This window comes from Panthera leo, chromosome E1 (assembly GCF_018350215.1).
Source record: "Panthera leo isolate Ple1 chromosome E1, P.leo_Ple1_pat1.1, whole genome shotgun sequence".
In the NCBI taxonomy this organism is placed as follows: Eukaryota; Metazoa; Chordata; class Mammalia; order Carnivora; family Felidae; genus Panthera; species Panthera leo.
This window is the reverse complement of record NC_056692.1, coordinates 23683580-23704622: the sequence shown is the minus strand read 5'-3', so window position 1 is coordinate 23704622 and position 21043 is coordinate 23683580. Positions and strand designations below refer to the sequence as shown.

The following is a 21043-nucleotide window of genomic DNA, read 5'->3' as shown; positions in this document are numbered from 1 at the left end:
CTGAAGCAGGCTCCAGGCTCTGAGCTGTCAGCACAGAGCCCAATGCAGGGCTCGAACTCACAAACTGTGAGATCATGAAATGAGTGGAAGTCAGATGCTTAACCAACCAAGCCACCCAGGCACCCCTCATTTTTTTTAATTTGAGAGAGAGAGAGAGAGAGAGCAAGGGAAGGGCGGAGGGAAAGAGACAGAATCCCCAGCAGACTCCACACTTAATGCAGAGCCTGAAGCGGGGCTCAATCCCATGACCCTGGGATCATTACCTGAGACAATATCAAGAGTTGGACACTTAACCAACGAATTAAAAAACACTCTTAAGGGGCGCCTGGGTGGCTCAGTCGGTTAAGCATCCGACTTCAGCTCAGGTCACGATCTCACGGTCCGTGGGTTCAAGCCCCACGTCGGGCTCTGGGCTGATGGCTCAGAGCCTGGAGCCTGCTTCCGATTCTGTGTCTCCCTCTCTCTCTGCCCCTCCCCCATTCATGCTCTGTCTCTCTCTGTCTCAAAAATAAATAAACCTTAAAAAAAAAAATTCTTAATTATACATATACATATATGTGTGTGTATATATATTTCTATAAATAGATAGATAAAATAGCTCAAAGGCTTTTTATTTACTTGACACTCAGTGGAAGTTTTGCTTGATTTTCCCCCAAAAGGGTCAAATGAAAAGGGAAGAGGTCAAATGAAAAGGAAAAGGAAAGGATAACTATTCTATAGGCAAATTTTGTCAACTTGGTGTTTATTGCTAATTTTCTGTTTCCGCCAAGGTCAAGTTTAATTTTCAGCTAGTATTTTTCAGAATAAGAATTCTAGATTGCAAAAACAAGCAAATAAAAAAAGATAATGGAGGAGCCCTTAATGACTGCTATCAAGCCCATCATTCAGGTCTTTCATGTTAATCCTCTGATGGAGAAGTACAGACCTGCAAGAGGCCTGAAGAAGGCCAAGGAGGCCTGACTCATTTCCTCTTCAGCCCCAAGTTCTACAAATAGGAAGAAGAAAGATCCTAGGGTAACAGAGCTTGGCACCCTCAACAACAGTCTGACTGCCCCCTGTCACATTCCAGGACAATGATGGCAGGCACCTTTCCCAGCCCCAGAGACACATTTTTAAAAAGTTTTCTCAAAACTTTTTGGAAGGTACCATAGGATGTTCATACTACGCAGAATTGATATTTCCGTTTGCAACAAGTGAAGAGACTTCACTCCTGAAAAACCAGCCAAAGCCAGTGAGCAAATATGGCACAGACTGAGTGAGATCCCTTAGTGAAAGAGTAGCACAGCAAGGTCTGTGCAGGGGTGGTTATTTTCAATATGACTACAATAGCATACATGTGCCTGGGTATCTTTGATTCAAATTCTGAATGTAAAAGAAAGGCTTAGAACAGGAGCAAATATGAGAGATTTTACTCATTTCTTTTAAACAAAAATGTTTCTGGGGCTCCTGGGTGGCTCAGTCAGTTGAACGTCCAATTTTGACTCAGGTCATGATCTCACAGTTCATGAGTTTGAGCCCCACATTGGGCTCACTGCTATCAGCGCAGAGCCTGCTTTGGATCCTCAGTCCCCTTCTCTCTGCCCCTCCCCTGCTTGCACTGTGTCTCAAAAATAAAACATTAAAAAAATAATAAAATTTAAAAATAAAATTAAAAGTTGGCACAAAAACAGACACTCAGATCAATGGAACAGAAAAGAGAACCCAGAAATGGACCCACAAACGTATCGCCAATAAATCTTTGAAAAAGCAGGAAAGAATATCCAATGGAACAAAGACAGTCTTTTCAGCAAGTGGTGCTGGGAAAACTGGACAGCGACATGCAGAAAAATGAACCTGAACCACTTTCTTATACCATACACAAAAATAAACTCAAAATGGATGAAAGACCTAAACGTAAGACAAGAAGCCATCAAAATCCTTGAGGAGAAAGCAAGCAAAAACTTTGACCTCGGCTGCAGCAACTTCTTACTCAACACGTCTCTGGAGGCAAGGGAAACCAAAGGAAAAAAAGCTTCTGCACAGCAAAGGAAAACAATTGGCAAAACTAAAAGGGAACTGATGGAATGGGAGAAGATATTTGCAAACAGCGTATCAGATAAAGGGTTAGTACCCAAAATCTAGAGAACTTATCAAACTCAACACCCAAAAAACAAATAATCCAGTGAAGAAATGGGCAAAAGACATGAATAGACACTTCTCCAAAGAAGACATCCAGATGGCCAACCGGCACATGAAAAAATGCTCAACGTCACTCATCATCAGGGAAATACAAATCAAAACCACATGAGATACCACCTCACACCTGTCAGAATGGCTAACATTAAAAACTCAGGCCAACAACAGATGTTGGCAAGGATGCGGAGAAAGATCTCTTTTGCACTGTTGGTGGGAATGCAAACTGGTACAGCCACTCTGGAAAACAGTATGGAGGTTCCTCAAAAAATTAAAAATAGAACTACCATATGACCCAGCAATTGCACTACTAGGTATTTATCCAAGGGAGACAGATTTGTTGTTTCGAAGGGGCACATGCACCCCAATGTTTATAGCAACGCTATCAACAATAGCCAAAGTATGGAAAGAGCCCAAATGTCCGTTGATGGAAGAATGGATAAAGAAGATGTGGTACATATATACAATGGAGTATTACTCGGCAACCAAAAAGAATGAAATCTTGTCATTTGCAATTACGTGGATGGAACTAGAGGGTATTATGCTAAGTGAAATTAATCAGTCAGAGAAAGACAAACATCATATGACTTCACTCATGAGGACGTTAAGATACAAAAAAGATAACATAAGGAAAGGGAAGCAAAAAATAATATAAAAACAGGGAAGGGGACAAAACATAAGAGACTCTTAAATATAGAGAACAGAGGGTTGCTGGAGGGGTTGTGTGAGAGGGGATGGGCTAAATGGGTAAGGGGAATTAAGAAATCTAAGGAATCCTGAAATCATTGTTGCACCATATGCTAACTAACTTGGATGTAAATTTAAAAATAAATAATTAATTTAAAAAATCATAATGAAATAAAATAAAAAATTTTCTTATAGATACAACAAAATCACCAAACCAAATTTCCCGTAAGTTCCAGGGTTTAGCCGTCAAAGTCTTACTGTTTTTTAAAGGTATATATAGCCCAAATACGGCACCTAAAAACTTACCTTTGAAGCATGTAATATTTCATCTCCTTAATTTCCTCTGTAGAACCCTGCATATCAAGATGGCAAAGGAATGGAAGCTTTTTCTTCAGGTTTCGGTCTTGTAAACACAAGCTGCAGTCCGTCCTCCTGTTGCAGGTGCTTAAAACCCACGAGGACAAGAGATACTGTGCCTTCTGCCTACTTCTTGGCCCTGCTTCAGTCAGACTAGAGTATTCCTGATGGCCTCAAACTACAGTCTTTTTGTCTACTTTGTCCCCAATTTCCACATTTCCCCACCTTTCCTCCTTTTTGTATTTTCTCCCTAAACTTGGTTTACACACAGAATTGGTTGATTTCCCAAGGGAACTAAGAGGAGAGGGGGAGAAACAGAAAAGCCTGTATAACTAGAAAACAGATCTTAGCTCTGCATGAGCGGCAGCAAACATGTTTCAACAACGGTCACTTTCTTCTGACAGTCACCAGAGAAAAAGCTCCACAAGACTCTCCTAGCTGCCAGGAGCACATGACAGGGAGGGCCCGGGGCAAAAAGAAGACAAGTCTACAAGGACAACTGAGCCAAGAGAATAATGAGGTCGTGAAATCCAGAGGGAGGAGGACAGCACAGCCTAAGTAGGGTAATTTCTGAGATCCAATCAAACAAATAATACTGATTATCAGACTGCAAGAAGGGAAAAAGCAGGTCAGGCGGTAAAGAAAGCAAGTAGAAAGGACAAGACATATCACTACTGAGGAACTTTGAATAAAGTGTGAGCCACAATTTTAATTTTTAGGCCAAACTAGTGATACATGCATGCAAAAACGTTTTTTAAATAAAGCAACAAAATCTAAGATTTTATTCACCCAAACTTGAAAGTAAGAATGGAGCTAGGACAAATGGGATATAGAGAAGATGTGAATAAATTCTTGAAAGGAAAAGGGGCCCAGACAAATATTTTACACACAGAGGTCTGACCCAGATTAAGCAGGGAAGAGAAAAACCCTGCTTAGAAAGGCTACTGGAACACATATATTGCTATAAAAGCAAATCGGCCAGAGATAGATCTCTTAAAAAAAATAGTTTGAATGTTATATAGTAACAAAGTCCTACTTTAGCTTTTAATAAAACAGATGCTAACGCTATTGCTCCCTTGTAATGGGAGAGACTCCAGTAGCTAAAATCTGCAAAATCAGAATTTCCTATGATAAGTCATCAGGAAAAGTATAATTCACCAGAGTCGTGGTAACTTCATTCATGTACCACAAAAAAATTCTTTCCCACCAAAATGCTGGATAGAAATAGTTAATGATCTGTTGCCAACTATGCTGAGAACCTATTGATCTTCCAGAAAACTCTCCAAAACAAATACACAAATAACCTGGAGCAGAAATAGAAGATAAATGGGGCACTTGGGTGGCTCAGTCGGTTAAGCGTCCAACTTCGGTTCAGGTCATGATCTTGCGGTTTGTGAGTTCAAGCCCCGTTTTGGGCTCTGTGCTGACAGCTCAGAGCCTGGAGCCTGCTTCAGATTCTGTGTCTCCCTCTCTCTCTGCCCCTCCCCCACTCAAACTCTGTCTCTCTCTCTCTCCTTCAAAAATAAATAAACATTAAAAAAAAACTAAAAAAAAGAAAAGAAAAGAAACAGAAGATAAATGATCAAATAGAAAACAAATGATTAAGGCAAACAAATTCTGATCCTCAGGCCATTCAGATGACCCAACCTGAAAAGACTTAACCAGGCCACTCAACATGACCACCAGCCATAACAGAAAACGTACATCCTTGTTGTTTTCTGGTCTAGGCCGTTTCACATCATTCCTTACGTGCTATGCCAATGTCCAATAAAGTTTAGTCGTTTACTTTTTCCTTTGAAGACCCAAGCTGATGCAAAGGAGCCCTCCTATTTTTATGACTCTTCAGAATAACAGGTCTCAAAAATAGAGCACTGAGGTCTTTATTCAGAATAATTACAGTGACCACAGATGTACAAGCAGCTCGGTTTTACACATATCTAAGTCTCTCCAGATGTAGGCAGGTCCCGAAAGAGAATCATTCTCTGCCTTTGTTATATAAGGTCAACATTCAAAAACAAATAAAGCCTTGGGTATAGAATAAAACAGGCTATTTTTCATTCAATTGTATCAAAAAATATACTAAAAAGGTACATTCAGTAATCAAGTCTGTGCTTCTTTCACCAAAGGATCTTTCTAAAACAGCCAAACACTAAACACAGCACACCCAGATCCAAAAACAAAGCTTGAGTTTCTAATCTTTTATGGATGCTGCTCACAATCCTTCTGTAATATTAGAACACAAGAAATAAAAAAGCCACATTCATTCCTCCAAATTCAAAGCATCCCCACTTTAATCTACCATGAATAGAGAGTGTCCAAAGTAGACACATACCTGGCACAAAATCCAACTAGAAGCCCACAATGATCCCAGCATTGTAACATGCCCAGCACCCAGGATGACGTAGCAGTTTATCCAGCAGACAGTGATGCATGAGCTGGCTTGATTGCAATGCAGTCTCAGTCCTACTGCAGCACACACTGCAAGAGACTGTTTTACACTGGGGCTTTTCCAGGCAGAGAAATCTTGGATCAAGGATAGATCTCTTGAAAATCAACTGACCATATATATATATAAAGGTTTAGTTGTGGGCTCTAAATTCTGCTTTTCTGATCTATATGCCTATCTTTGCAGCAATGCTATAGGGCCTTGAAAATTATGGTTTTATAATGAGTTTTGAAATCAGGTAGTTACAAGTCTTCCAACTTTGCTCTCCTTTTTGAAAATTGTTTTGTCTATTCTAGGTCCTTTGGGTTCTCATGTAAATTTTAGATCAGCTCATCAAACTCTAAAAAGAAAGGAAAATAAAAAGCCTGCTGGGATTCTGATAAGGATTATGAGTTTACAGATCAATTTAGGGAAAATTGCCATCTTGACAATACTGATTCCTCTTAATCTCTGAACACGGACTCTCTCTCCATTTATTTACATCTTTGGTTTTTCTTAAAACAACGTTTTATAATTTTTAATATTCAAATCTTACACTGGTTTTGTTAAATTTATTCCTAAATATTTTGCTCTTTTTGATACCACTGTGAATGGAATTAATTTAATTTTGTTTTTTGCTTGTTCATTGCTACCTAGTATATACAAATACAATTGATTTTTGTATATGGATCATATAGCTTGTGACCTTGCTAAACTTACTTTGAAATGTTTTAACTTTATTGAGATATAATTCACATGCCACATATTTCAGCTATTTAAAGTATATAATTCAATGGTTTTTACTATATTCATGTAGTTATGAACTGTCATCACAATCAATTTTAGGACATTTTCATTACCCTAAAAGAAACCCCACAGCCAGTAGCAGTCACTCCTTATTTCCTCCAAAACCCTCCCCAGTTCTAATCTACTTTCTGTCCTTATAGATTCTGGTTATTTCACATAAATGGAATGACAGGATATGTGGTCTTCTGTGACTGGCTTCTTTCACTTAGTATAATGCTTTCAGTGTTGTAGCATGTATTAGTACTTAATTTCTTTTTATGGACAATTAATTCTCCATTGGATGGATATACCACATTTTATTCTTCCATTCATCAGTTGATAGATATTGAATTGTTTCCACTTCGTGCCCATTGTGAATAATGTTGCTGTGAACATAAACGCACAAATTTTTATATGGAGATGGGCTTTCATTTCTCATAGGTATGTAACTAGGAGTGGAACTGCAGGATCATATGGTAAATACTTCATTTTATAAGAAATTTTCAGGGGCACCTGTTTGGCTTGGTCAGTAGAACATTTGACTCTTGAACTTGGGGTTGTAAGTTCAAGTCCCATGTTAGGTGCAGATATTACTTAAAAAAATAAAATCTTAAAAAAAATAAAGAGAAATTTCCAAATTATTTTCCAGAGTGGTTGCATCATTTTACATTCCCACCAACTGTGTACAAGTGATCCCATTTTTCCATACTCTTGTTAACATTTGGTGTTGTTAACTAGTTTTTATTTTAGGCATTTTGATAGGTGTATAGTAATATCTCACTGTTGTTTTAATCTGCACTTTCCTAATAGCTAATTATGTTAAACATCTTTTCATGTCCTTTTCTGCCATCTGTATATCCTTTTTATGATATTTTTTTCTTTGTAATTTCTCTCTCCTTATTGAGAATTTTATTTATTGATTTGCTGTTGTCATACTTTAAAAAAATTATTTAAACATGTTTTCCTTTGGTTCTTTGAACATTTATGATAGTTGCTTTGAAGATTTTGTCTGCTAAATCCAGCATCTAAGAACACCTGGAGACAGTTTCTATTGACTTTTTTTCCTAAATATGGGTCACACTTTCGTATTTCTTTTCATGATTTTGTATTTTCGTATTTCTTTTCATGATTTTGTTGAAGACTCAACATATTAAGTAATTTATTGTAGCAAGTCTAGATTCTGATTTCTTTTACCTATGAAGGTTGTTGTTGTTACTACTACTCCTTCCCTATGCCCCTTCCTTCCTTGGCTTAATAACTTGCCTCAGCTAAATCTGTGAAATCTGTCCACCCCTAAGTGTGCAGCCACTGATGTCTCAGCTCATTTTCTTTCTATTGCTTGTTTTTATGTTGAAACCTGCCTTCTAAGTGGTTACCTCTGTATCTGCATAGCTTATATGTCTCCCAATGATGAGGCAATGATTATGTTTAAAGCCACTAAAGGCTTCTGGATTCTGTTCATGTGTCTGTGTGTGGGAAGGATAGCACATTTAAAGTTCAGGACATTTTCAAGTCTGCTCTGGCTTTTACTTCCTATTGGGACTTATCATGTCTACTCTATGCATACAAGCAACCTCAGCTAACAATATGCTTGTTCCAACTACAAACACACCTCAGTCTATTAGAGCCAATGGCCCACCCGATACATCAAATGCCAAGAGAACCATTTCCACTGACAACACCAATGGCCATGGGCATCATCCACCACTCAAAAATGAGTAAGCTTCCTTCAATCTCAGCATCAAAACTGGCAGTCTCATGGCCTACCCACACTGGCAAAATCTCCACACCACCCAAGCCTAGGGAAGGGAGCAAGAAGAGTCTTAGGCAAGAACACCATAGACTCCTACTGTTCTTACTGAATTTCAGCAGTTTTTCAAACAACTCTTTCTCAGATTGTTGTATGTATTTTGGTTGATTTCAAGGGTACTGAAATGGTTTTGCCAAGCCTTACTTGCTTTTTGGGTTAAAGATTTATTGATCCTTACTCAGCTATAGCTGGAAGCCCTGTTTTATTTACTTTTTGAGATATAACTTCATACAATAACGTGCAAAAATCTTAAGTATACACTCAATTAATTTCACATATGTATACACCCGCTTAGCCAACCACCCCATTAAGATACAGAACATTTCCAGAGTCTCAGAGGGCTTCCTTAATGGCTCTGGTCATGATCCCAGGGTCATGGGATCAAGCCCTGCATTGGGCTCAGTGTTGAGCATGGAGCCTGCTTAAGAGTCTCTCTCTGTCCCTCTCCCCAACTTGCGTGCTCTCTCTCTAACATAAAAAAAAAAAAAACTAAAAATAAATTTAAAAAAATTCATCATTGTGACATAGCAGTTCATTCATTTTCATTGCTGTGTAGTATTCCATTGGGTGACTATCCCATAATTTATTTATCTAATCTATTATTGATGGACATTTGAGTTGTTTATGAATCTTCACCAGATTTGTCCTTATACTTGGTTTTTGGTGACAAATGCACTCATTTCTTTCGGTTAAATACCCAGGAGTGGACTTGCTTATTGATACAGTATGTGTATGTTTAATTTAAAAGATACTACACCAGGGGTGCCTGCATGGCTCAGTTGGGTTATGTGCCCAACTTCAGCTCAGGTCATTATCTCACGGCTTGTGAGTTTGAGCCCTGCATGGGGCTCTGTGCTGACAGCTGAGAGCCTGGAGCCTGGTTCGGATTCTGTGTTTCCCTCTCTCTGCTCCTCCTCTGCTCATTCTCTCTCTCTCTCTCTCACAAAAATAAAAGTAAAATTAAAAAATAAGAAATTGTACAACTCAACACCAAAAAAACCCCAAACAATCTGATTAAAAAATGGGCAGAGCTGGGGCGCCTGGGTGGTTCAGTTGGTTAAGCGGCCGACTTCAGCTCGGGTCATGATCTCGTGGTCCGTGAGTTCAAGCCCCACGTCGGGCACTGTGCTGACAGCTCAGAGCCTGAAGCCTGTTTCAGATTCTGTGTCTCCCTCTCTCTGGCCCTCCCCCATTCATGCTCTGTCTCTCTCTGTCTCAAAAATAAATAAACGTTAAAAAAAAATTTTTTTTTAAATAAAAAAAAAATAAAAAATGGGCAGAGGATATGAAATAGGCTTTTTCCAAAGAAGACCTGCAGATGGCCAACAGATATGAAAAGAAGCTCAACATCACTAATCATCAGGGAAATGCAAATCAAAACCACACTGAGATTATCACCTCACATCTGTCAGAATGGCTTTTATTAAAAAGACAAGAAATAACAAGTGTTGACAAGGATGCAGAGAAAAGGGAACCCTTGTGCGCTGTTGGTAGGAATGGAAAATGGAAAAACAGTGTGGAGCTTCCTCAAAAAATTAGTAATAGAACTACCATACAACCCAGCAATTCCACCTCTGGGTATTTCTCCAAAGAAAACAAAACACTAATATATTTATTTATATTTTAAAAATATATGCACCCTTATGTTCATTGCAGAGTTATTTACAATGAAATAAGGAAACAACTAAGTATCCATCAATAGATGAATGGGTAAAGAAAATGTGGTATACACAGGCAATGGAGTATTACTCAGCCATAAAAAAGAATGAAATCTTGGCATTTGCAATGACATGGGTGAACTAACCTAGCAGGTATTATGGTAAGTGAAATAAGTCAGACAGAGAAAGACTAATACCTTATGATTTCACTTATATGTGGAATCTAAGAAACAAAACAAACAAAACAGAAACAAACGCATAAATTAAATGCAGAAAACAAACTGGTGGTGGCCAGAGGGGAGAGTGGGGGGAGGGGGGTGAAATAAGTTCCAAGGATTAAGAGGTACAAACTTCCAGTTACAAAAATATATAGGTCACAGGGATGTAGTCAATAATCTATATTGACTACAGCAGAGGGAATATAATCAATAATCTGTAATTCCTTTGTATAGTGACAGAAAGTAACTAGACTTATTGTCATGATCATTTCATAATGTATATGAACACTGAATCACTATGTTGCATATGTGAAACTAATGTAATATTGTATGTCAACTATACTACCCTTAAAAAGAAGACGTTGAAATATCTTTTTCTTATTGATTTATAAGATTCTGGTAGCAAGGTATTTTCTTCCTGTTTTACTGACAGAACAAGTTGGGGGGGGGGGAATCAAAGATACTGAAGAACAACACAATTAAAAAACTTAACTGACAAATATAGAATCCTACAACCAACAACTGCAAAATATACATCCTTCAAAAGTGTTATAAAATCTTATCAAAACTGAACATATGCTAGGGGCACCTGGCTGGCTCAGTCAGTAGAGCATGTGACTCTTGATCCCGGGGTTGTGAGTTCAAGCCCCACGATGGGCACAGAGCTTACTTAAAAATATATACATATGCATATACATACAAAAAACAGATTTATTTTTTAAAAATTTAACCATATGCTAGGCTATAAAGTATCAACAAACTTCCAAGATTTGAAATCACAGAGTATATCCTCTGAATACAATGGATTAAACTAAAAATCAATGGCAAAGATACTAAAATATATTCAAGTGATTTTAATACATATCCAAGTGTCTTGAAATTAATGAATCCACTTCTAAATAACTTAAGCGTCAAAAAAAAGACACAATAAAGGTGGGTGAGATGGGTGAAGGTGGTCAAAAGGTACAAACTTCCAGTTATAAAATAAGTAAGTCCTAGGTATGTGATACACAATATGGTGGCTATAGTTAACAATATTGTATTGTGCATTTGAAAGTTGCTAAGAGAGTAGATCTTAAGTTTTCATCACAAGAAGAAAGAAAAAAATTGTTAAGTATGCATAGTGATGGATGTTAACTAAACTTATTTTGGTAATTATTTTGTTATACGCACATATATAAATTTTACATGTATATGTATGTATTTTATGTATAAATATACAAATATAAAATCACTATGCTGTATACCTAAAATACAATGTTATATGTGAATTATATCTCAACTAAAAAATTAAAAAATTAAATCACAATGAAAAGAAAAACATATCTTAAACTGAATAACAATAAAAATATATCACATCAAAACTTGGGGATACAAGATGAACTAACAAATGGATACAGAGATACAGAAATGGGTAGATAACTAATAAAGCAAGTATAGAAAAATGTTCATAGTAGAATCTAGGTGATGAGTAAAATCTAGGCGTTCTCATAAAATCTCTCAACTGTGCTGTAGGCTTAAAATTTTTCATAATAAAATGTTGAAAAAAACCTTGAAATATAGGCAAAGATGGGCTTGGGGAAATTTGTAGTTATTAGTACACAGCTTAGAAAAGAAATAATAATCTATCTCAAAAGGTCAGAAAAAAACATATTAAGCCTAAAGAAAGTATAAAGAAAAGGGGCACCTGGATGGCTCAATCAGTTAAGCAACCAACTCTTGATTTCAGCCCACATCATGATCCCGTGGTTTGTGAGATCGAGGCCACAGAGCCCCACATCAGGCTTCACGCTGACAGTGTGGAGTCTGCTTGGGATTCTCTTTCTCCCTCTCTCTCTGCCCCTCCCATGCTCATGCTCACTCTCTCTCAAAATAAGTAAACTTAAAAAGTATAAAGAAGAGAACGAAGATGACAGCAGATATCAATAAGAGAAAACAAATGTACAATAAAAAAAATAAACAAAGACAAAAAGTTGGTTCTTTGAAAAGTCCAATTAAATTACTACTTCTATTTTTTAAATCAATTTATTTCAGAGAGAGAGAGAGGGAGAATGCACGCATGCATGTGCATGAGTGGGGGAGAGGCAGAGAGGGAGGGAGAGAGAGAATCCCAAGGAAGTTCCTTGCTCTGCACTGAGCCCAACATGAGGCTGGATTTCACAGAGAGCAAAATCATGACCTGAGCCAAAATCAAGAGTTAGAGGCTTGACCGACTGAAACCACCCAAGTGCCCCAAAATTAGTAACTTCTATAAGACTGATAAAAAATAATAGAAAATGCTAACTTGATATCAGGAATGATGAAGAGGGAACTCACTACAAATCCTAAAACATGAAAAAGAAAGGAGTATGTTTATTATGAAGTTTATGCCAATAAATCTGAAAATTTAGATTCAATTGGTAAATCATCTGAAAAAAAATTTTCTATTCCACCCAAGAAGAAACAGAAAATTTGAAAAATCCTAAATCCACTTAAAAATTTTAATATATACATATAATTTAAGATACTACCACCTTTTGTGAATGTCCCTAGCCAATCTTTATATCTCTCTCAGCGATTCAATAAATATCTACTGAGTGCCCTACTATGTGCTATAGAGAGTGCTGGGTATACAACTGCAAACAAAATGTATATGATCACTGCTCTCATATTGGTGACAGGGTAACAGAGACAAAAAAATAAATGAGCAAGTGAAAATATTATAAATTGTGGTGAGTCCTTTGAAAGAAAAACAAAAAGATTACAAATAATAACAGGCCTCTCTCAGGAAGTGATATTTAATCCGAAACCTTAAAAAGGGGGCCTTAAGTAATCACTGAGAGAGTAAGAGAGAATCCAGGCAAAAGGACAAGTATGTATGGCCCTGAGATAGGAAAGACTGGAACACCAGGGGAACTGAAAGGCCAGTATGACTGAAGCACTGTCAACACATGGAAGCTGACAGAAGTCAGATTATTCAGGGCCTCAGGAGCCAAGGTAAGAATTTAGTATCTTGGGGCACCTGGGTGGCTCAGCTGGTTAAGTGTCTCACTCTTGGTTTAGGCTCAAGTCATGATTTCATGGTTCTTGAGTTCAAGCCCCACATTGGTCAGTATGGGGCCTGCTTGGGATTCTCTCTCTCCCCCTCTCTCTCTCTGCCTCTCCCCTGCTCTCTCACTCACACACTCTCTCTCAAAATAAATTTTAAAAACTTTAAAAAAAGATTTTAGTATCTTATGCTAAGTGTGACAGGAAATCAGGGGGCAGAAAATCCAGTTGAGTGACCATTCTATTAATCCAAACAAGAGTTGACAGACTAAGGCTAAACTAAAGTGATGGCAAGTGAATGTACTGAAGTAAATATTGGAGACAGAATCAACAGAACTGAAGTATGATTTCCCAGGTTTCTGACTTAAGCAGAGTGGCCAGAGGTGATATTTATAAGAGGTGGAAAATTATGGAAGGATCAATTTAGAGAGGATAGGGAGAAATCAAGAGTTCAGGTCTAGAGGCAGTTGGCTGGCTTAATGCATACAGCATGCAACTCTTGATCTCAGGGTCATGAATTCAAGCCACAGGCTGGACAAAGAGGTTATTAAAAAAAAAAAAAAAAAAAAAAAAAAAAGGAGTTTGGGTCTATAGGACATTCAAACGAAGATTTCACATAAATAGCTGAACATAGCAAGTCAGATCAAAAGATAGGTATGGGATGGATATCATAAATAATGGGAGTTATTGGCATATAAACAGTAGCAAAGGGATGAGATTACGTAGAAAGAAAATGTATACCAAGTAAAAGGACTAGAAGGTCCAAGACCAAGCAGGACTAAATGCTGGAAGTAACATGAAAAAGAAGAGCTTGCAAAGGAGATTAGAAAGAGTACCAGGGACACAGGAGGAAAGACAAGAAAGCAGTTTTCAGCAGGAAAGAGAAGGCTGTGTTTCAAGGAAAAAAGTAGGTACCTGTATAAAGCTACTGAGAGGACTAAAAGGATGAGAACTGAGAAGCACCCAATGAATTTAGCAATACAATAGTCACTGGTGATTTTTAATGCAAGCAGTTTCAGTAGCACGATAGGGCAGAGTACACACTAGTACAGGTTGGAAGACAGAATGAGAGAAGAGGAAGAAAGAACCCTTCCGAAGATCTTGGCCATGATGTGGGGCAGAGAATTAGGGGAGTAGTCCAAAGGGAGCATGGCTATCAAAGAAGGATTTTATAAAGATGGGAGTCATCTGAGCATGTCTGGATGCCAACATGAGTGATTTAGTAGAAAAGGGGATATTTAAAATGTAAAGAAGAGGATCACTAAAGGAAGGAGGATCTTGAGAAGTCCTTAAAACAAGAAGGAAAAATGAAAACATGAGTATAGATACAAGTAAATTTGAAATTAGATGTTGGAAGGAAGAATTTCTGGTGTGATAGTTTCTATTTTCTCAATGAAATATGAGGCAAAGTTATAAAATTCAAAGTGTGTCTAGAAGGGACAGGAGCTAGGGATGGGTTTAATGACAATGGAGAAAGAACACAATTGTTGTTGTGAAAAATGAAAGGCCAAATAACCAGAAGAGAAAAACAAAATAGGAGAAAGAAGAAAAGTTTCACAGCACAGGCAGCATTTGAGAAGGACCTTACAAAGTGATGACCCAAAAGGATGAATGGAATTCCAAAAGTCAGGGGAAGGGCATTCCAGTAAGAAAACACAGCAGAGGAGGACAAGAGAGAAATCCTATTATTCTCTCAAGTAGCTGTTCTTTTTTCTTCCTTGCCATCAACTTCTTAAAAGGGTACACAGTGTTGACATTGCTGTTCCTTCATTTACTACTACTTAATCTCTGGACATCTACTAAAGCTGTTCACCCCAAGAGCCTCCTATGCACAAACTTCAGTGCTTTTTCTTTTTTTCTTTTTTTTTTAATGTTTATTTATTTTGAGAGAAAGAGAGAGAGAGGGACAGAGTGTGTGTGTGTGCACGTGCGTGTGTGTATGGGTGCAGGCACAACCTGGGAAGGGGCAGAGAGAGAGGGGAAGAGAGAAAATCCCAAGCAGGCTCCATGCTTCAGCGCAGAGCCCAGTGCAGGGCTCGATCTCACAAACCAAAATCAAGAGTCAAAAAAACCTGAGCCAAAATCAAGAGTCGGATGCTTAACCGACTAAGCCACCAAGACGCCCCCCAGTGTTGTTTCTCAATCTGACATTTCTTTTCAACACTGTATGTTACATCTTCCACCTTAAAATTATCCTTTCCTTTTTTTTTTTTTTTTTTTTTTTGGTGCTCCTTCTACCTTCCTGATCATTTCCTGTCTCCCTTTTTCGCCCTTCCTTCCATCTAAAGGTAGACATTTCCATAAGACACACTTCCCTTCTACTTATATACTCTCCCTCATAATAATCTAATCTACTTGCACAACTTTAATTTCAATGCAACAAACATTTATTAAGCATGTATTATATGCCAGGCATTGTTCTAAACGCTAGAAAAGTGGTTCTCAGCTCAGGTTTCATATCAGATTCACGTGGAGAGTACTAGCATGAAGACTGCTGGGTTCCATGACCAGAAACTGTAATTTAAGCAGTCTGACACACAGTTTAGGGATGCATAGTTTTTTATTTATTTTTCAATATATGAAATTTATTGTCAAATTGGTTTCCATACAACACCCAGTGCTCATCCCAAAAGGTGCCCTCCTCAATACCCATCACCCACCCTCCCCTCCCTCCCATCCGCCATCAACCCTCAGTTTGTTCTCAGTTTTCAAGAGTCTCTTATGCTTTGGCTCTCTCCCACTCTAACCTCTCTCTTTTTTTTTTTTCTTCCCCTCCCCCATGGGTTTCTGTTAAGTTTCTCAGGATCCACATAAGAGTGAAAACATATGGTATCTGTCTTTCTCTGTATGGCTTATTTCACTTAGCATAACACTCTCCAGTTCCATCCACGTTGCTACAAAGGGCCATATTTCATTCTTTCTCATTGCCACGTAGTACTCCATTGTGTATATAAACCACAATTTCTTTACCCATTCATCAGTTGACGGACATTTAGGTTTTTCATAATTTGGCTATTGTTGAGAGTGCTGCTATAAACATTGGGGTACAAGTGCCCCTATGCATCAGTACTCCTGTAAGGGATTGCATAGTTTCTTAAAGTTCCACAGATGATTCTGTTGTTGCACAGCCAAATCTAAATACTGTTTTCCATTTTATATGTGTCTCAGCATGACAGACAAGATGCTTAATGATCTCACCTTTATCTTACCAGCCTCTTCCTCCACGACACTAAACACCCTGTCTCCCTCACATTTCAATAATACTCAATGACTTATAATTGCCTGAACATGCTAGATGTCTCAGTCTGGTATCTTTGCACATGCTGTCAACCCCACCATCACTGGTGTTTCTGCTATATACTTATCTCTGTTGCTTGTCTGTTTTCTGTTCATTTCTTCAAAACTGAGTTTAAACAAATCTGAAATATTACTGACACCTTACAGATCTCAACAAGCCCAGCATAATAATGATTAAAGCTCCTGTATTAGAAATAATGTTAACTTGGCACAATGTTTGGCTAGCCACTAATATATCCTATTGGTAAAAAGGACTCACTAAAGTAATGCTATAAGATGATCAGTTTACCTTTTAGAAAGATCCCAATGGCCATGTGGAGCTTATACTGAAAGGGGAAAGAGGCTGGAGAAGAACTAAAATACTCTTGCCAAATCCAAATAAAATATAAAAGCAAGAACAATAGCAGTAGCAAAGGAAAAAAAGGAATGGATTCAAGAATTATTTGGGTATACTGGGGCACCTGGGTGGCTAAGTCAGTTAAGCATCTGACTTCAGCTCAGGTCATGATCTCAGGCTTGTGGGTTCAAGTCCTGCATCGGAGTCTGTGCTGACAGCTCAGAGCCTGGAGCCTGCTTCGGATTCTGTGTCTCCCTCTCTCTTGGCCCCTCCCCTGCTCGTGCTCTCTCTCTTTCTATCTCTTTCAAAAATAAACATTTTTTAAAAATTTAAGAATTATTGGGGTATAGCATCAATAAGAATACCTAACTAGGTGTTAGGGGTAGGGGTAGAGGGGTAGAGGAGAGAGGAATCTCATAGAACACCCATATTTCTGGCTTAGAAGACCAGAGAAATGGGAATACCATTAATTAAGTTAGATCAAGAGAGAGGTTGTGACCTATGAGAAAAGGGCTAAAGCCAGGAAGCTTTGTAGAAAATTAACATTAGGAGGCATGTGGAAAAAGCCAAGCCTACTCAAGCACCTGACAGGGTAGAGTCAGAAAGGAGAATTGGGAGAGAATGTTACTAAAATATAAGGTGTAGTTTCAAGAATGAGTGAAAAGTCAACAGTGTCAAATTTTGCTCATCAGGAGGTCACTGGTAAGTTTTCTAAGTGTAGTTTCAGAAAAGTGGTAGAAGCAAAAGCCAACTGCAATAGATTGAAGAGTGAATGGAACTACCGGTCGACAGTAGCAGACGGAACATTTGTTTATTTCTATTCTCTACCAAAAATCACACGAAAATGACAACAAAATAATAAAAGAAACATAAAGACATAAGAACAAAGAAAACGAAAGAGGAGGACCTAACAGATACAGACGTCAAAAAATTTTGGGAAATAGAAAATGGATGGTCAAGAAGTAACTCAGAAACCAAAGAGCCTATGGTATGGAAAGCCTCTTAGAAACAAGCATGATTCTATGGGAATGCAAGCTGGTGTGGCCACTCTGGAAAAACAGTATGGAGGTTCCTCAGAAAACTAAAAATAGAACTACCCTACGACCCAGCAATTGCACCACTAGGTATTTACCCAAGGGATACTGGTATGCTGTTTCGAAGGGACACACGCACCCCAATGTTTATAGCAGCACTATCAACAATAGCCAAAGTATGGAAAGAGCCCAAATGTCCATCGATGGATGAATGGATACAGAAGATGTAGTATATATACACAATGGAGTATTACTCACCAATCAAAAAGAATGAAATCTTGCCATTTGCAACTACTTGGATGGAACTAGACGGTATTATGCTAAGTGAAATTAGTCAATCAGAGAAAGACAAATATGACTTCACTCTTATGAGGACTTTAAGAGACAAAACAGATGAACATAAGGGAAGGGAAACAAAAATAATATAAAAACAGGGAGGGGGACAAAACAGAAGAGACTCATAAATATGGAGAACAAACTGAGGGTTACTGGAGGGGGTGTGGGGGGGGGATGGGCTAAATGGGTAAGGGGCACTAAGGAATCTACTCCTGAAATCATTGTTGCACTATATGCTAACTAATTTGGATGTAAATTAAAAAATAAATTAAATTAAAAATTAGAAAAAAAAGAAACAAGCATGATTCTATGTTAGCACTCTGGAAAAACTCAGGAATTAAGAATTGTCCAGTATATCTCTCTTAGCAAGGGTGGAGACAGAGCTAAAAACCAAATAAAATCTATAGTTTACTTAAAAGTACTGTACCAATGTTAACTACTTAATTTTAATAAAAATAGGGTTGCTAGAAAAAATACAAGATGCCCATTTAAATTTTCCATTTCAGGCAAACACAAGTAATTTTTTATAGAAGTATGTCTAATGCAGTATTTGCAGTATTTAATTTTTATATGAAAAATTATTGTTTACCTGAAATTCAAAATTAACTGGGCAACACGTATTTTTATTTGCTACATCTGACAACTCTAGATAAATGTACTATGGTTATGAAAGATATTAATAGTAGGGGAAGGTAAGTGAAGGACACACAAGAATTCTCTGCTGTTTTTGTAACTCTTCTGTAAATCAAAAATTATTTCAAAATAAAAAGCTAAAAAAATTAAGCTAAAAGATTTTTAGTGACATGAGAAAATGTTGTTCTATGGAAAAAAGCAAAAAATAGAGCCGTGCATTAAGATATAATCTACTTAAGTATTTTTTAAAGAAATTTATCCTTAAGGGGTAAAATTCACAAAAAGAAATATTAAATACTGACAGAAATTATCACTGGACAATCATATTCTGGATTCTTTCTATTTCTTCATACTTTTTGGATTTCTAACTTTTCTATAATAAGCATATATCTAATAATTTTAAAGTTTTAAGTAGTAAATGCAAATTTCATTTGTAAATTTATGTTCACAGGAAGAAAGGAGGGGGAAAATGTATGCATTACACTAGAAGTAATAAAAATAATAAACACTGCCAAGTGGCTGTCCTGAGCCCTACTTACAAATATTCATAATTTCATTTCTACAGTTAGCTACATTTATGGAATAAAGTCTGGAGATTACAATACATACAAAGACAGTTCCTGTTTTCTGAATGGAAAGAGTGGGTGGGAAATAGAGCAAACTATTGCCTTCAGAAAGAGTACCAAGTTGCAGATCTCATAATGACCTTCTCTGTCTACTCACTTCTGAGGCACCATGGCAACTGGGAACCTCAGAATATCAAGGAAGGAACATTGAGAGTAAAGGGTTTGGAAAATGCTGGGGGCAGGGAGAAAGCTCAGGGAAGCTGAATGAGAAATGCTAAGAAAGCCAAACATAACACTCTCACAGGCCCATCTACAAATTTCCTTATTTTTGATGTTAAAGCTTGAGACAGCTGAGCCAAAGATAGGAAGGAAAAGTGAAATTTCCTGCCCTCTCAATAATGGTTATTCTCAACATCTAAATTATAATATTGACAGTATATGTGTACTATAATTAAAGTCTTTCAATCTAAATATCCAAGTTTTAAACCCAACATGCAAAAGCCTTAAAAAGGTTTTTCTAGTCAAAAATTTTATTTTACAAAAGGACTCTTTCATAATAAATATTACATAGTATGGAACATTTTACTTTTCCAAAAGCTTCTGCAGATACTATTTAATTTTACCTCCATTACTAGATTTAAGTGAAATCACTTCAAACTCAAGAGTTTATTTTTTTTTATTATTTTTTATTTTTTTCAATCTCAGGAGTTTCAAGTGAGAGACTAATAGGAAAGAGAATCTCTTTCCAGGTCAAATACAAACATATACCCCTAAAACTTAAAAGTTCTGTCCTTAATAGCTTTTGATCAAATCACACCATATTTTATAATGTCCACTTTCATTTTGATTATAAAATTCATTAAAATATTAGTGCAACAAAAAACTGTTTTGCTACAAGTGCTATAGCTATAAAAAGTATAGAGTAGCAAATTATCCTTTGTTTTTCCTTCCATTTCTCTCTATACCACCAAACTATTACCAGTAGCCATATACCTTCATGATTTGCTAATAAGGTCATTTTAAACAAGTCACTAGACACTGTCACAAAAAAAAAAAGTGGGGTGGAGGGGATATGAAAGTTTAAGAAATTTAAGAGATACAATACACAGCGTGTGGTCTTGGATTGAATATGAGTTTGGATTAACCAGCATTTTGGAGTCAACTGCACAAACTAGAATTCGGTATGTATGTATAGTAAATGAAATGAAAATTTACTGAAATAGAAAAGCAGGAATTCTGGGGGCACCTGGGTGGCTCAGTTGGTTAAACATCAGACTTCGGTTCAGGTCATGATGTTGTGGTTCATGGGTTCAAGCCCCACATTGGGCTCTGTACTGACACCTCCAAGCCTGGAGCCTGCTTCGGATTCTGTGTCCCCTTCTCTCTTCTGCCCCTCCCCCGCTCACACTCTGTCTCTCAAAAATAAAAATTTTAAATTTAAAAAAAATTTAAAAAAAAAAGAGAAGAAAAGTGGGAATACATACATCCCATACAGCTCTAGGATAATTTTTTTTAATTCCATTTTAATTTAATGTATAGTATTATATTAGTTTCAGGTGTATAATTCTCAACAATTCTATACATTCTATACACCTATAAAACTCAACAATTCTATACATCACTCAGTGCTCATCACGGTAAGTGTGCTCTTAATCCCCTTCGCCTATTTCATCCAACCCTCCACCCACCTCCCTCTTTGG

General features: G+C 37.3%; 1 protein-coding gene across 8 annotated transcripts in view; it reads right to left on the bottom strand.

Moving 5' to 3' along the window:
• ACACA (acetyl-CoA carboxylase alpha) overlaps window positions 1-21043 on the bottom strand; it is a 277010-nt gene that overhangs the window by 196645 nt on the left and 59322 nt on the right. Inside the window, exon 1 of one of the 8 annotated variants that reach the window (XM_042917234.1) lies at window positions 19387-19420. The exons of 6 other annotated variants lie outside the window; for them this stretch is intronic. Coding sequence is in view for 1 of the 2 variants with exons in the window: in XM_042917233.1 (XP_042773167.1) it covers window positions 3166-3218 (53 nt within the window). In the remaining variant the exon portion in view is untranslated. Of the gene's footprint in view, window positions 1-3165; window positions 3256-19386; window positions 19421-21043 lie in introns of those variants that run through there. One more of the 8 variants, XM_042917233.1, reaches the window with a different exon arrangement.